Source organism: Eretmochelys imbricata, chromosome 17 (genome assembly GCF_965152235.1).
Source record: "Eretmochelys imbricata isolate rEreImb1 chromosome 17, rEreImb1.hap1, whole genome shotgun sequence".
Lineage (NCBI taxonomy): Eukaryota > Metazoa > Chordata > Testudines > Cheloniidae > Eretmochelys > Eretmochelys imbricata.
This window is the reverse complement of record NC_135588.1, coordinates 4,427,825-4,440,705: the sequence shown is the minus strand read 5'-3', so window position 1 is coordinate 4,440,705 and position 12,881 is coordinate 4,427,825. Positions and strand designations below refer to the sequence as shown.

The window sequence follows — 12,881 nt, the reverse complement described above, 5'->3', positions numbered from 1 at the left end:
ACTGAAACGGTTGCCAAGGCATTCAGATTTCTCCAGAGGGGGACTTTATTAGAGGACAATAAATTCTGCTGGGTTGGTTCTAACCTTCATGTCTAATATCTTCTGGAAAGTGTCTGTGCTGCAGTCAGCAAGGAGTTTGATGTAATTGTCAACAAACACAACAGGTGGCTCATGAGGGGCCATAACCACCTGCAGAGAGAGAGAAGGGGGGGGGCATCAGACACAAGCTATGAACATATAAACCCACCAACCAGCTATACGAAGAGCCATTACAATGGTGGATGGAGAAGTTTCTCCTGACATGTAAGTGGAGCTTCTAAAAGCCCAACTGAAATTCATTAGGTTGAATTATCCCCTACACAACCTGGCATCTGCAAAGGATGAAGAACTGTTACAGTTTAAACTAGATTCAGGCAGAGGGATTCTGGAGAGGAGGGGAATGATGCACATTTTACAAGAGCCAAAAGTCCTGCTCCAACTTTACCTGAGTAAAGGCAAACTCTTCTTTTTAAACAGCAGGATAAATCTTTGTGCTTTAAAAGAGCAAAGCTATGAAGGGCTCAGGACAACAGTCTCCTGCTCACTCCCTGTGCTTTGTCCTGCCAACAGTCTCCACACAGACTTCCAAGGCCTTTCACCCAGAGCCCAAAGCAGAGTTGTCTTACAATGGAACTGTCTGGGCAACATGCCAGAGACACTGCTGTGGGTAGCTTGCGGTATCCATGTAGAACAACAGCGTACAGTCTCGTCTCATCTCTGCAAACCAGTGGAACCTACAATGGCTAAAGAACGGAAAAGAGGCCATACACGCTTACTTTTACTGAAAGGTGCGAGCAAGTTAGTAGGAGCAAAGCAGTGATGAATCCCAGAGCAGGGAGGAGTGATGGGTCCCGTTTATGAATTGTCAATTGTTTCTCAGAAGCTGACAGATCCGAGAGGCTGCAGGGACTGCGTATTGTGTTGAAGCTGTTGTAGGGCTCTCCCTCCCAGCTTGTGGGCTGGCAGCCACTTGGGGTGGGGTTCGAAATTTCATTTTATTAACCTGGGAAGCATGAGTCTCTTCAATACCACCGGGAGAAGAGCCATGAACGTGGCACTGGTGAAAAGCCCCAGCTGACATCCTCTGCTCAGGACAGGCAGCATATGCACAGTGGGAGCCCAGAGTTCCCCCTTGCTGCCCCATCAATGAGCCTCAACCCTAACCTGAATTGCTTATTACCCAAGCTCCCTTTCCACTGTACAGAGCAGACACAGTATCCCGTCGGGGTAGCAGGAGAAGATTACTTCTCTATCATTCATCTCCCCAGGAAAGCACAGTTTAGGGTCACTGCTTCACACCAAGGGCCTGCTTGTCACTCCATTTCAGAGCTAGGCTGCCTGAGGAAGCTACTTGAGACAACGATTAGGGTCAACATGGGGACAGTGGCACCCCCATAGATTGGGATCAGCGAGCAGAACTGTGGGGAAACTCCAGCTAACGAGTTCACCTCCTGAGCTGCATTGTCCCAAAGCTACCAAATCTCCAGTGAAACCATCTGAGGGGGAAAAAGAAGGTTTCACTCAAAAGCCGGGTTAGGTTCATGTTCCTGGTCAGGACTGGTGCCTGAAGCAGACTAGTTTCTCATGGTTTTGGAAGGTTTGCCCAATTCCATTAGTTGACCAGGCTACTGTTGCTTTACATACCATGAAGTGAGCCACGGATATCAGCATTGGTGGGTTGTTCGAAGGCATCTGACATTTAACCCCATGGTCTCTGAGTACCCAGAGTCACTCCACACCAGAGCATGTTATTACATTACTGACATTAATGGCCCCTCTATCTCTGACAAGGCTCTCTGGACATATCTGTATGCAACACTTCTCCATAAGAAGTCCCAGTAGGAGAGGAGTGCAAACTCCCTCACAGCACTCCAACACATCAACACCACTTACAAGTTAAGTGCCCGAGCACAGATGCCAGGTTCGTGGATGTGAGGAGACTGATTAATAAAAAAAGAACAGGAACCAGTGACGATTGGATTGTTTTGGGGGCATAAGCCAACCAATTAGTCCGGTCACCAGTTTATTACCGGGCCTGTGGGCTCACAGCGGGACTCTGGTGAGCGTGGTGGTATGAAATATGGTAAAGAAAATATTGACTAGAGGGAGAATAGCTAAAGGTTCCATTGGCACTAAAGGACGCCCTCAGCGTCAGCAAAAGTATTTTTACACACTAGCACTGACAGTCTGTGCTGTCTGAAAAGCAGACCTGCGACTAATGCAAGGTCTCTGCATTACATGAATAGTTGCACTGCTATCATGCATTGCCCAGAGGATCTGTGGATCTGCTGCAACGTCAATACAAGTGTCTCACCACTTGCACTGGCTTCACAGCATGATTGACCACACCAGTATGATAAGGAGGGATAAAAACCTTTTGTTTTGTCTATCTAGAGCATAAGCTCTTTGGGGAAGGGATTTGCTTTTACTATGGTCCTGTGGTCGCACAATGGAGCCTTGATCTCAGCTGGGGCCTCTACGTGCGGTGTCGCTGTCATACAGTAACTAGTAGTCTTTTCTTTTGGTTCAATTGTTTTCTGAATTCAATACTATTGTTTTAAACTTTCTAGTCTTTACTGTCCCATGTGACTCTGACAAGAAAGGAAATTCAGATTTAAAACTCCTACCATGCCCTTAGCCTGGCAAGCATGTGTCGAACAAACCAATTCTCTGAGCCAGCAGGCAGCACCGAAGTGCACAGGGCTGAGGACAAAGCGACTGCCTTAAAACTGAATCCACTCACTTTCCTCTTCCCTAGTTTAAATTAGACCCTCATTGTTGTGTTAGCTTAGCTTGGACATTATAACTGATCCCAGCTCCCACGGATTCTCGCACACAAAACCATCTGCACTATTTTGTTAACAAACAGAAGACAGCACCATCCACAGGAGATATGGGAGGTCATGACCTTCAGCACTGCTGTGCCAGCCCTTGGTATTAGTTCAGCCTCAAATCTGATATATTACTCCAAGGATCCAACAAGCTCTGGTGTTTTCACATCAATTGTTCATTTATAGTATGACAAAAATTGTTCTTGGGTCATTTTACAGTCACGGGCTTCAAAAAGCGAAAGAGGACCCCACTCAACAAGGTAATGGAGCTGTGTCTGGACTGGCTCTCCTGCTAGACAGCAAACAGGTGCCGCCACCACCCCACTTGGCTCTCGCCCAACAGCTATGCGTGAAAGTCTCCAAGTAATTTTAGCGGTAGCATTTGCTCTGAAGCATATGGGGAGGGATTTTTGAAGGTGCCATAGGGAATTAGGATCCCAAACCCTATTGTAAGTCAATGGGATTTGAGTGCCCAACTCCCTGATGTCCTGGAAATGCCAACCACACCATACCAATGTGCACATATGCGCATGTGTTCTCGGTAACGTCGGGTTCCAAAGAAATGGCCCCATGGCAGTCACACTCCGAGTTTCCAGGTCAAGCAGACTCAAAATAAAGAATCTTGAGAGTTACCTTCAGGATCATTTCAGCCCGCGTCATGCCCTTCACCACTATCTTTGTGTAGCTGGCAGGAGCCTTCCTCACCACCTGGGACCCAATGGAAGGCAGATCCAAGAGAACCATCTTCAGAGAGTGAGTGTCCAACAGCAGCTGTAATAGTTAATCGCACTCTGCTGTTATACTGTCCCCAGCTACTAAGTGTCATTAGCAGCTAGAATGCCACAAAGTCTAAAAGTTAAACTCTTTACAATCCCAGAACATCTTGGCATTTACATCACTGTTGGCACAGAAGGAATGAATCACCGTGATGGAGCCTCAAAGGACTAGTCCCCTCAGTTGGGGTATATCAGCAGATCTGCCCTGACCTTAATGGAGCCATGGTGATTTTCGCCAGCTCAGGATCTGGCTCACAGCATGTCACCCATTTGTAAACTGGAATGTTAACTCGTTCCTAAGTCCAACTCAGTAACACCTTGATCCCTTTGCCTCCCAGCCTCCAATGCTATCCATTGTTCTGCATTCACTCAAACACTAGTAAAACTACAGAACAGTACCTATACTGACAGCTACGCACCTAACGCGCTGCACTCACTGACTCAGTGTCACTCTCCGTACAGTGCATGTGAACTTTCACTAAACTGGCCTCTACCAACACTTCAGGCAGCATAATGGGAAAAGGGCTGCTGCTCAGCAATAGCTAAACTGGAAAAGGTGCCCTCAGCCAGAGCTTAATTACCATAAATCCTTCAGGTCTGAATTAGAAAGCAGGATGGAGACCAGCCGCGGAGCAGAGACCTGAGTCATTTGGGCTGTATTTCTGCTTAACCAGAAGTGGAGCACAATTTGATTGGTTAACATGGAACAGGAAACACTCTGGGTATTCAGATCCACAGCTCATTCCTGCAAAGGGGCTAGAATCAGGTGGAAGTGGGCTCCCCACAACCTTACCAGTGCTGCAAAAATCCCCACAATAGTTAAGGACGTTTGTGTTACGGTCCTAAGCACACAGAATTTAGTTAACATATGAAGGCTATCGGACGTTAGTTAATATACTTGGGATATTGATTCCAAAGGGAGTGGCCATGGCAAGTTCACCAGCTCAAATGTGGACCAGATTAAAAAAGGGACACTCTACGATGGCTGTCTCAAGGCGTGTGAGAGATGAATTGATGGTCTCAGTTCAGTGGGGACAGGATTCCACATAATAAAAAAAAACGTGTTCACAAACATGGTACTGGTGCCTGGATTTGAATGCAACTGCTGTTAAATAGCTGAGAAACTCCCTTCAGAGATCAGCAGTGGCAGTAAAAAGCAGCACTATTATGGTAACGTTTGCACCAGGGGCCAGATTTACAAAGGTCTTTAGACAACTAATGATGCAGATAGGGGCTTAGTGGGATTTTCAAAAGTGCCTAGAGCAGTTAGGCACCTGACTGCCATTGAAAATCAATAGGAGTTAGTCACCTACCACACGCACGTGCTTTGGGAAATCTCACTAAGTGCCTATCCATCTTTGTCAATCCAGCTCCAAGAGAACAAGCATCACTCAGAATGAAATGGATTCAGGGTATAGATCAAAGCCTAACAGACCTGCACTGTTCAGTTTGCATTAGACAACACAGCGATCAGAGAGCTGAAATGGACAAGTTATTCCATTACCCTAATAATTAAACACACAAATGCACTGCTGGTAATGGGCTAATCACTTTAACCACATGGTCATTCAGAAAAGCTCCAGTGACAACCTGGAGTCTCTAATGATGTTTATTATACAAGATAACTAGGAATTGTACTTCAGCCACTTGCTTTCTATTCGGGAAAGCAGCAGGAGTTCAGTCTTTACACAAACACAGCAACATCTTTTTATTTTTTAAAGAAAGATCCTGTTCCATTTCGCAAAAGCCTGTTGCTCAGAGATTCTGACTCCTTGGCAGCCGGCAGCTTTGAAGACATCCATCAGAAGTTCACTGTTCTCCCATCTGAAAGCCTGTCCCATTCAAGCCACGTCTTCAACCAAAGAGCAGTGGTGTCCCAGCCACCAGACAGGTGTATGAAGATAGAAAAGCTGAGGCGACAGACCCAGCACCTGCACCCCGAATGCAAAGATAATGCAAACTCTCCCGATGTGTCCAGTCATTTGCATTCCCTGATACATGGGTACATATCAAAGTTCACTGTTTCAGTATATGTCAAAGATATTGACAAAACCACTTGCTTTCTTAAAGCTGCTATTTGCTGTCTGTTAATTTTGGGGCTATCTAGGGAAGATACAGAGAAGAAAGGAGACAAAGAACTGGGAGTCAGGAGCTCAGAGTTCTAGTCCTGAGCCTGCCATTGGCCCCACTGTGTGACCTTAGACAAACCACTTCAGTGCCTTGGTTTCCCCATCTCTAAAATTGAGAATACTTATATACTTCAGGATGCTGTGGTGCGTCTGAAATGGTTTGTAAAGCACATGGAGATCCTGAGATGAAAGGCATTTTATAAGTGCCACAGCATTTTTCATCCAGCAACACCCCAAAGGGTTTGCCAAGCTCCATTCAGCAGCCATCCTGTATCAGCACCACCACACCAGAGTGTTTTTTAAAGAGAGAAATATCATATCCATCTGGAAATACAAGAGGAACTGCAGGAGGCAGAATATAATTGCCCACACTGGAAGTTAGCCAGGACACATGGCTTAACATCAACTCCTGACAAAACTGCCATGAGATCTCTGATTGTCACCAGATTTCCTATCAGAATCCTCAGCAGGACCGCCACTTTACTTACGCTTGAGATGAGACACACTCACAGCCCATGGGATGTACAACACTGAGCATTTTCATTATTAAACCTGTACAAAAGTGGGTTACGAATTCATGCAAACAAATTTGCTTTGGGCTGTAACTTGGCACAAATTCTCAGCCTTAAAAAAAACCCAAAAAAACAACAGTTTGGCTGCTTTTAATTACACAAGAGTTAAAAAAAAACAAACAAACCAGACAGACATTTACTGGTTTTAGAAGCACGTGGATTAAGAGTAAGGTCAGGATTTTTAAAACCCACTAGTGAGTTTGAGTGCCTTAGATTTTGGATGTCCAAACTGAGACATTTTAACTGGGCCTCATTTTCAGCAAGTGGGAGTTCAGTATTTTCTGAAAATTAGGACCTTTTAAAGGTGGTGCACTCAAAATCGAGGCGTTCAAAGTCACATCCTGACAAATATTATTTCTCTCTTCCAATTCCTTTCTCCACCCAGAACTCTTGATCTTCCTCCCTTACCCACAGACTCTTCCTCTCAGTCTCACTCCCCCATCACAGGCCCCATAACATCTAAAAGGACTCCTCAATCTTCTTTTCCCTAAACCCTTCCCAACCAGACCTTCTCGCTGACTCACGGCTGCATTGGTCCATCTTGAGCCACCAGACCAGTGTCAGGCCTCCACCTGCCTGTTTAAAAGCTTCATAAAAAGCCAAGACCCATCAGATGAACACTAACTTATGCGTGCAGCTGGAATTTCCATGGCAAGCTCAGGTATGCAGGATGGAGAAATGCTGCAAAAAACTGGAAAGAATGCTGCAAGCACCTGTAAAAAACCACAAATGGCACCGCTGGGAGCTACACCTCTTAGCCCCAGGCCCTATAAAGGATGCTGTTTTTTCTTTAAACTACATTCACAATAAGTCGTTCACAGCTCCAAAGTCAGTCATGGTCTACTGCAGCAATCCACGCTTTTGTGCAGCATTTTGTTCCCCAAACTGCTATAAAAGGAAATAAAAACAAGGATCTACACAATCCACATTCTAACATCCTGTTTGAACAAAACATTAGCTGGGAAACAAACTAACAAAGCCAAGGAAAGACAGAAACTTCTTTCTCTCACACTTCCATTATTTTTCTTAATCTTACTATTATTACAGCACGTTCATCAGCAACTGATCTCAGCACCTTGGTAGAACAGGGTTCATTCTAGCTGTAACTCAGGAGTCCAAGGCTTCTGCTGGATTGGGTTACAACTTTTACATTATTTAAAAGCCACTTGGAGGGTGTTGCCTGGACGTTTCACTGTGAAACATTCCCCCATGCCTCAGCTCCCACTACTAAATACAGACACCTACACAGGTCAGGGGCTGTGCACCTGAGAAGCTTCAAAAGCCAGGGCGGCTACTATAAAAACGGCCTCCTTTTCCTTTAACATTAGCTAGTCTCTCAGGAACTGTTCTGAACACCATCAACACACCCCTCTCTCTCTAGTTAAGATTAAATGAAACTTCTTGTTCTCAAGAAATCAGGTTCTACCGACTAACTAAAATAACTTTACAAAGTCACACAATATTTTCCCTGTTATGAATCCAGCCATGTTATCATGATTCGATTTCTCTCTCAAAAGACGACGAACTTAAAAACCTGACAGACTCTGCATTTCGGTAATAAAAGAAACCAAGAGAGCCGCTCTCCAGCAGATGTTCGCATCATTACAAATCTTCTAGCACTTAGAAAAGCAACAACCAAATGAAAATCCAACATTCCTAACCAATCATCTTCATGGTTTGTTTGCCATGGCCATGTCTGGGGACCAGGAACAAAAACTAATACGAATGCTATGGATATACGACTGCTATGGATATTGACTGATTACTGGGCACTACGAGGCAAGGGCAATTATTCAGAACTGAGCTGTTGGCATTGAGTTGGAGGCAATGTCAGGACCTGCTCAGAATTCTCACCATCAAGGAGGCAATGTTTGCAGCTGAGCTTCCTTTTCCAGGTTGACAAACCAATGTGCATTGGCTCCTCTCTAGACTATTTGCTATGCAAACAGCTTTGCCCTCCCACTGTGGCTGCTCTTACGCTGCTTTTCAGGCTTTAAATGACTGGATTTGGAAAAGCCACAGCAGCCAACTCATTTACAGTTGAACTGCCACCTGCCCCCTGGTGCCTTCTGCATCAATTCCTTTTTCAAGATCCAGACATTTATATGGATAATAGATGAAATTCACCATTGCACAGGGCCCTCTGCACCATTTCAGCACTGTGTTGGACCAAGTTTGGAGGCATGGGGGCACATCTGGTACAGCTATCCAGGGATGGCTCTGCACCAAGCCTTCTGATGATGTGGGCTAATCACAGAGCATCCTCTGGTTGTGTTCACAGGACCTCAGGTGGACAGCACAATAGGTGGTGGTGGGAGGTTGGGTGGGTTACCCAGGGAGGATCCTAGACACACAAACTACCTTTATTTCCCATGAGGAGATCTGTACTGCCTACAGTACTTTAGCCATAAATAACATTTCACTCATCGCGCGTGCTTTTCACCAGGCTCTTTAGGAGCATTAAATCTCATTACAGCACCGTGAGGCAGGTACTGTAAACTTCACTATCCTCATTTTATGCAAGGATAATCTTAGGTCCAGAGAAATGAAGGGACTTTGTCCCAAGTCATTCAATGAGGCAGCAGCAGAGTTAGAAACAAAATCCGGGAACCTGAACTCTTCCCTGATCTAACCCTAGACCACACTGCCTACCAGCGCATGGCAATCTTTCGTATCCCACTCCCCAAAATGTATCATGACATCACTGATCAGAAAGTCCTAAAATCACCATTGAACACTTACTTATATTGAAATTCAGACAATGCATCACCCGCAACACCCCACTTCTTTAGCAACAAATGCCCTAGTTCGGTGCAATTCGACACAGACACCAGGAAGCTGAGAGCTCTACAGCAGGATGTAATTAATTTTTCTCACCTGTTCTGCCCCCACCATGCTAATCGGTTTGCACTTGAACAGATGGTTGATGAACTTGGGAATGAAGGAGCTGCGGAGAAGAAGAGTACCAAAATTACATATTTGAATTTCAATATTCAGAGTCACATAAAATCTTAAGCGAACCCTGTGCAAAATAAATCAGGGTTTCCATTATGGTACTGCAAGTGCATACAGCTCTCAAATGGATTCTGAGCATACAATATTTTTTAAAATATACAAATAGGTTAAGTAGAGTTCTTTTTCTTTAACCATGCTGATCTAAAAGTTAATCTGGAGGCCAAGTACATGTTATATGTAAGTATTTCTGTAAAAATGGAGCAATATATTATAGTGTCAGTTGAAGTATCAGTTAAGTAAGTTATCATACTACACAATAAACATCAAAACACCGGGACAATAACTGTTCATGGAGTGGAAACATCTTTATAACAAGAACCTATTCTGTACAGGATATAGAAATACTATTTACATACAAATAAGTATTACAGAAGTACCGTGAGATTCCCACCAAGATCAGAGGTCCACTGTGTGAGGTGCTGTGTGTATATACATCTACACACACACACACACACAGTAAGAGAAAATCCCTGTCCTAAAGACCTTACAGTCCACGCAGGTAAGACAAAAGGTGGGAAGAAAGGCAGCTTTACTATCCACATTTTACAGCTAGGGAAAGGAAGCTGCCAGAGTTTGTGTCACATGGTCAGTCTTTAGCAGAGCTGGGAACTGAATCCAGATCTTCTGAATCTCAGTTCAGTGCTTAAACACAAGCCCACCCGGAACAATACATGATAGAACGTAGATTTTCTGGGTTAGGTTTCTGTTTTTTCTTGATTTTAAGTTTTTTTTTTGGGGGGGGGGGGGGCGAGGTGATTTTTATAATGGAAAAAGAGCTTCTCTCCTCTCCCCTCCTTGAGAAGGGAAGTCTTATCAATGTTAAATGTGTTTTCCTTGTCAATCTGGCACCCTTTGAAGCTCCATGCTCCCAGGGATGGTCTCCCAGCAGGTGGATGGTTATTCTAGGGCCCCTCCCTAACGCTGCCAAAGGGCTACATCTGGGTATACGTTTCGCGGGTGAAAAAAGCTGTTCTCAAATGTTTGCTTAGGTGGGATCTCACTGGTTGACCCTTCAGTCCAAAAGACATGATTAAGGTATTATAGTGTCTATGCCACAGTGTATCAAAAATAAAACACACACAAAAGACATATTACATCTATATTTCAGTATTTTATGCATGTCTGAATTGTACACATGTTGACGATCAAAAAGGCCAAGCTACACAGGACACTACCCAGTTACACTACCCCGGCAGTAACACCCTCATTAAGGCCCCTTTACACTGCCAGAGTGATGTAAAGGGGCCTTAAAGCAAATCAGACTCAGGCCCACAATATTCACCAATAAAACCAAAGGGCCGCACTAGATGCATTCAGTAGCCAAACTCAAGGAGAGTGGCTAGCACAAGCAAAAGGAAGTTATCTAGACCCCGATGAGCAGTTTGGTAGGACCACATCATTAACGTCCCCTTTTCCTCTTATTCGCTCATTTGTAATTTACTTGGCTTCCTTCACCTGGCCTCCATTTGGCTGAACACTTGCATGTCTCATGTTTCCGGTCCCATGTCTGGGACCCAGCGACAGGTTTAGACTTTAATGGCTCAGTCCTGTATTTTGTTTGAGTTGGTCTGTTTTCTTTCCCCTTGCAGAAAGCTCCACTTACTGCAGTGACTGGAATTCAGTTTGGTTTTCCCTTTGCATCTGTCAAGCTATTTATTTCCATCCCGCGAAGGAAGCAGCCTGGCCAAGACCCTCTTTGTCCTGCCACCAGTTATTCTCACCAGGTAATTTCTTCTTGCCCTCACTCAGGTCAGAATGACACAAGGTACATGTCTGCAGCCCATGCAAAGCACTCATTAAATGAGCAAAAAAACTGAAGGAAAGAAGCTTTTTCAACCGAAGAATTTTCTCCTCTCTCTTTTCGTGGCCGTGGCTTCTCACAATGAATAATCTTTGCCTGGATGGGAGGGGAGCCTCAATGGGGAACAATTTTAAAATCATTACTGAGAACAAGCTCCAGGGCTGCCCCCAAATGGCTTTCAGTCTGGCCACATGAGAAACTAGCCTTGGCAACACAGCATAAACAACAGTAGGAAAACAAACACGAGCTTCTACTGCAGGAAAGCATTAAGGCAAAGATGAAAGTTATCTGTCTCATAAGTCTATTTTTCAGGTGTATAAATAAATCCCAAAGGCCAATTAGAGAGAGCCAAGAACAGCTGGAGTTTATGTGAGCCTATAAAACGGACAATCAGTAGAAGTTCTGGCTGCAGCAGTTCACTGCAAATGGAGGAGCACGCAAGATTACGTGCATCTTTGATCTCACATGTAGGTCTAAACCAAGGGCAGGTCTGGTGCTAATACTTCCACATTGCATATGGGAGACAGTAACATTGCTTAATTCTGCAGCATTTCAGGTAGGGAATCTGCATTCACATGAGCCAAGGATTCCCCCTTTGAGTTGTCCAGCCAAAATCTTCAACAGGGGAAGCTTTGCTTAGTGTGAAAATTTCAAGGTGTCAGAGAACGGCCACCTGCTCTCCCCGCAACGAGCACAGAACGGAGAAGGGAGTGACCTTTCCACCCCGGATGCTGCCTGTTACGTTATATTATGCCCTGTCTAACTGCAATGTCCAGCAGGGTGGGCAAGATGAGTGACACTACCCCTCTTCCATGTGTTGGCTGGCAGAGGCCATCAAGAGTGCTACAGCATGACTGAGAATCTCAGCTCATCTGAGCTTCTTGTCTCCGAAGACCTAGACAGCACAATTCCTAAAGTTAGCTCCAAAGCCCGACTCCCCCACAGCACGTGTAGGCAGTCCCGATAAGAGGAATATATATTTATTCTACTGTATATTCTCTCTTCATGATTTAAGCACTTTGAAAAATGTGCTCCACTGTACTCAGAGATCTACATTTTAATGCCACAACTCATTTACAGTTTGAGTTGTAAAATCATATCCAAAACACTTTGTACAAGCAGACTAGTCCCCAAGGTAATAATAAAGCAGAGCAAGACAGATTAGGAGCCTGAAAACAGAAACCACAGCACTTGAAAGGCTCCCATCCAATAGGAGAAGCTTTGCCAAGCTTGTGCTTTCCTAATCCCTTGCACTGATAATGCATTAAACACAATACCTCACTAAGCAAGACAGACAGAGAGATGCAACCACAGTACATTTGTTTTAGAGATGACGACCTGCTACAGAATGTTGTTCAAAGCATCCAGCTGTTCTTGAGTCACTAGCAATAGAGAATCACTTAGGTTTAAATAACCTTCTGAAGTTCAGATCAGCCGCTCTCTCCGAATCAACAAGATTTACTCCAGGCTGCTTCAACATGAGCATATGCTGCCTGAATGTCACAATCTTCTTTCACATAATTCTGCTCACTGAATGCCTGATCAAAGTCCCTCCAAGTCATTAGTTAAATTTGCACTCTAATTATCCACAACATTCTACTGTACTTAGCTAACACAGAGCCAATCTGGGGCAGAGAAAAAGAGGATTACCTTTAAAAGCCTTACCACATGCCAGGGTTTCTATCCCCCCTGTTCCTCAGTTCCAATCTCCTTGCAAC

At 44.6% G+C, this 12,881-nt stretch overlaps 1 protein-coding gene across 9 annotated transcripts in view; it reads right to left on the bottom strand.

Moving 5' to 3' along the window:
• Positions 1–12,881, bottom strand: part of VPS53 (VPS53 subunit of GARP complex) — a 100,207-nt gene that overhangs the window by 14,698 nt on the left and 72,628 nt on the right. For 7 of the 9 annotated variants that reach the window (XR_013348236.1, XR_013348235.1, XR_013348237.1 and 4 more), the window contains 3 exons: positions 9,225–9,294; positions 3,504–3,641; positions 85–189 (listed from right to left, as the gene is read on the bottom strand). Coding sequence is in view for 4 of the 9 variants with exons in the window: in XM_077836401.1 (XP_077692527.1) it covers positions 85–189; positions 3,504–3,641; positions 9,225–9,294 (313 nt within the window). In the remaining 5 variants the exon portion in view is untranslated. Of the gene's footprint in view, positions 1–84; positions 190–484; positions 783–3,503; positions 3,642–9,224; positions 9,295–12,881 lie in introns of all 9 variants that reach the window. The other 2 variants (XR_013348239.1, XM_077836403.1) reach the window with 2 other exon arrangements.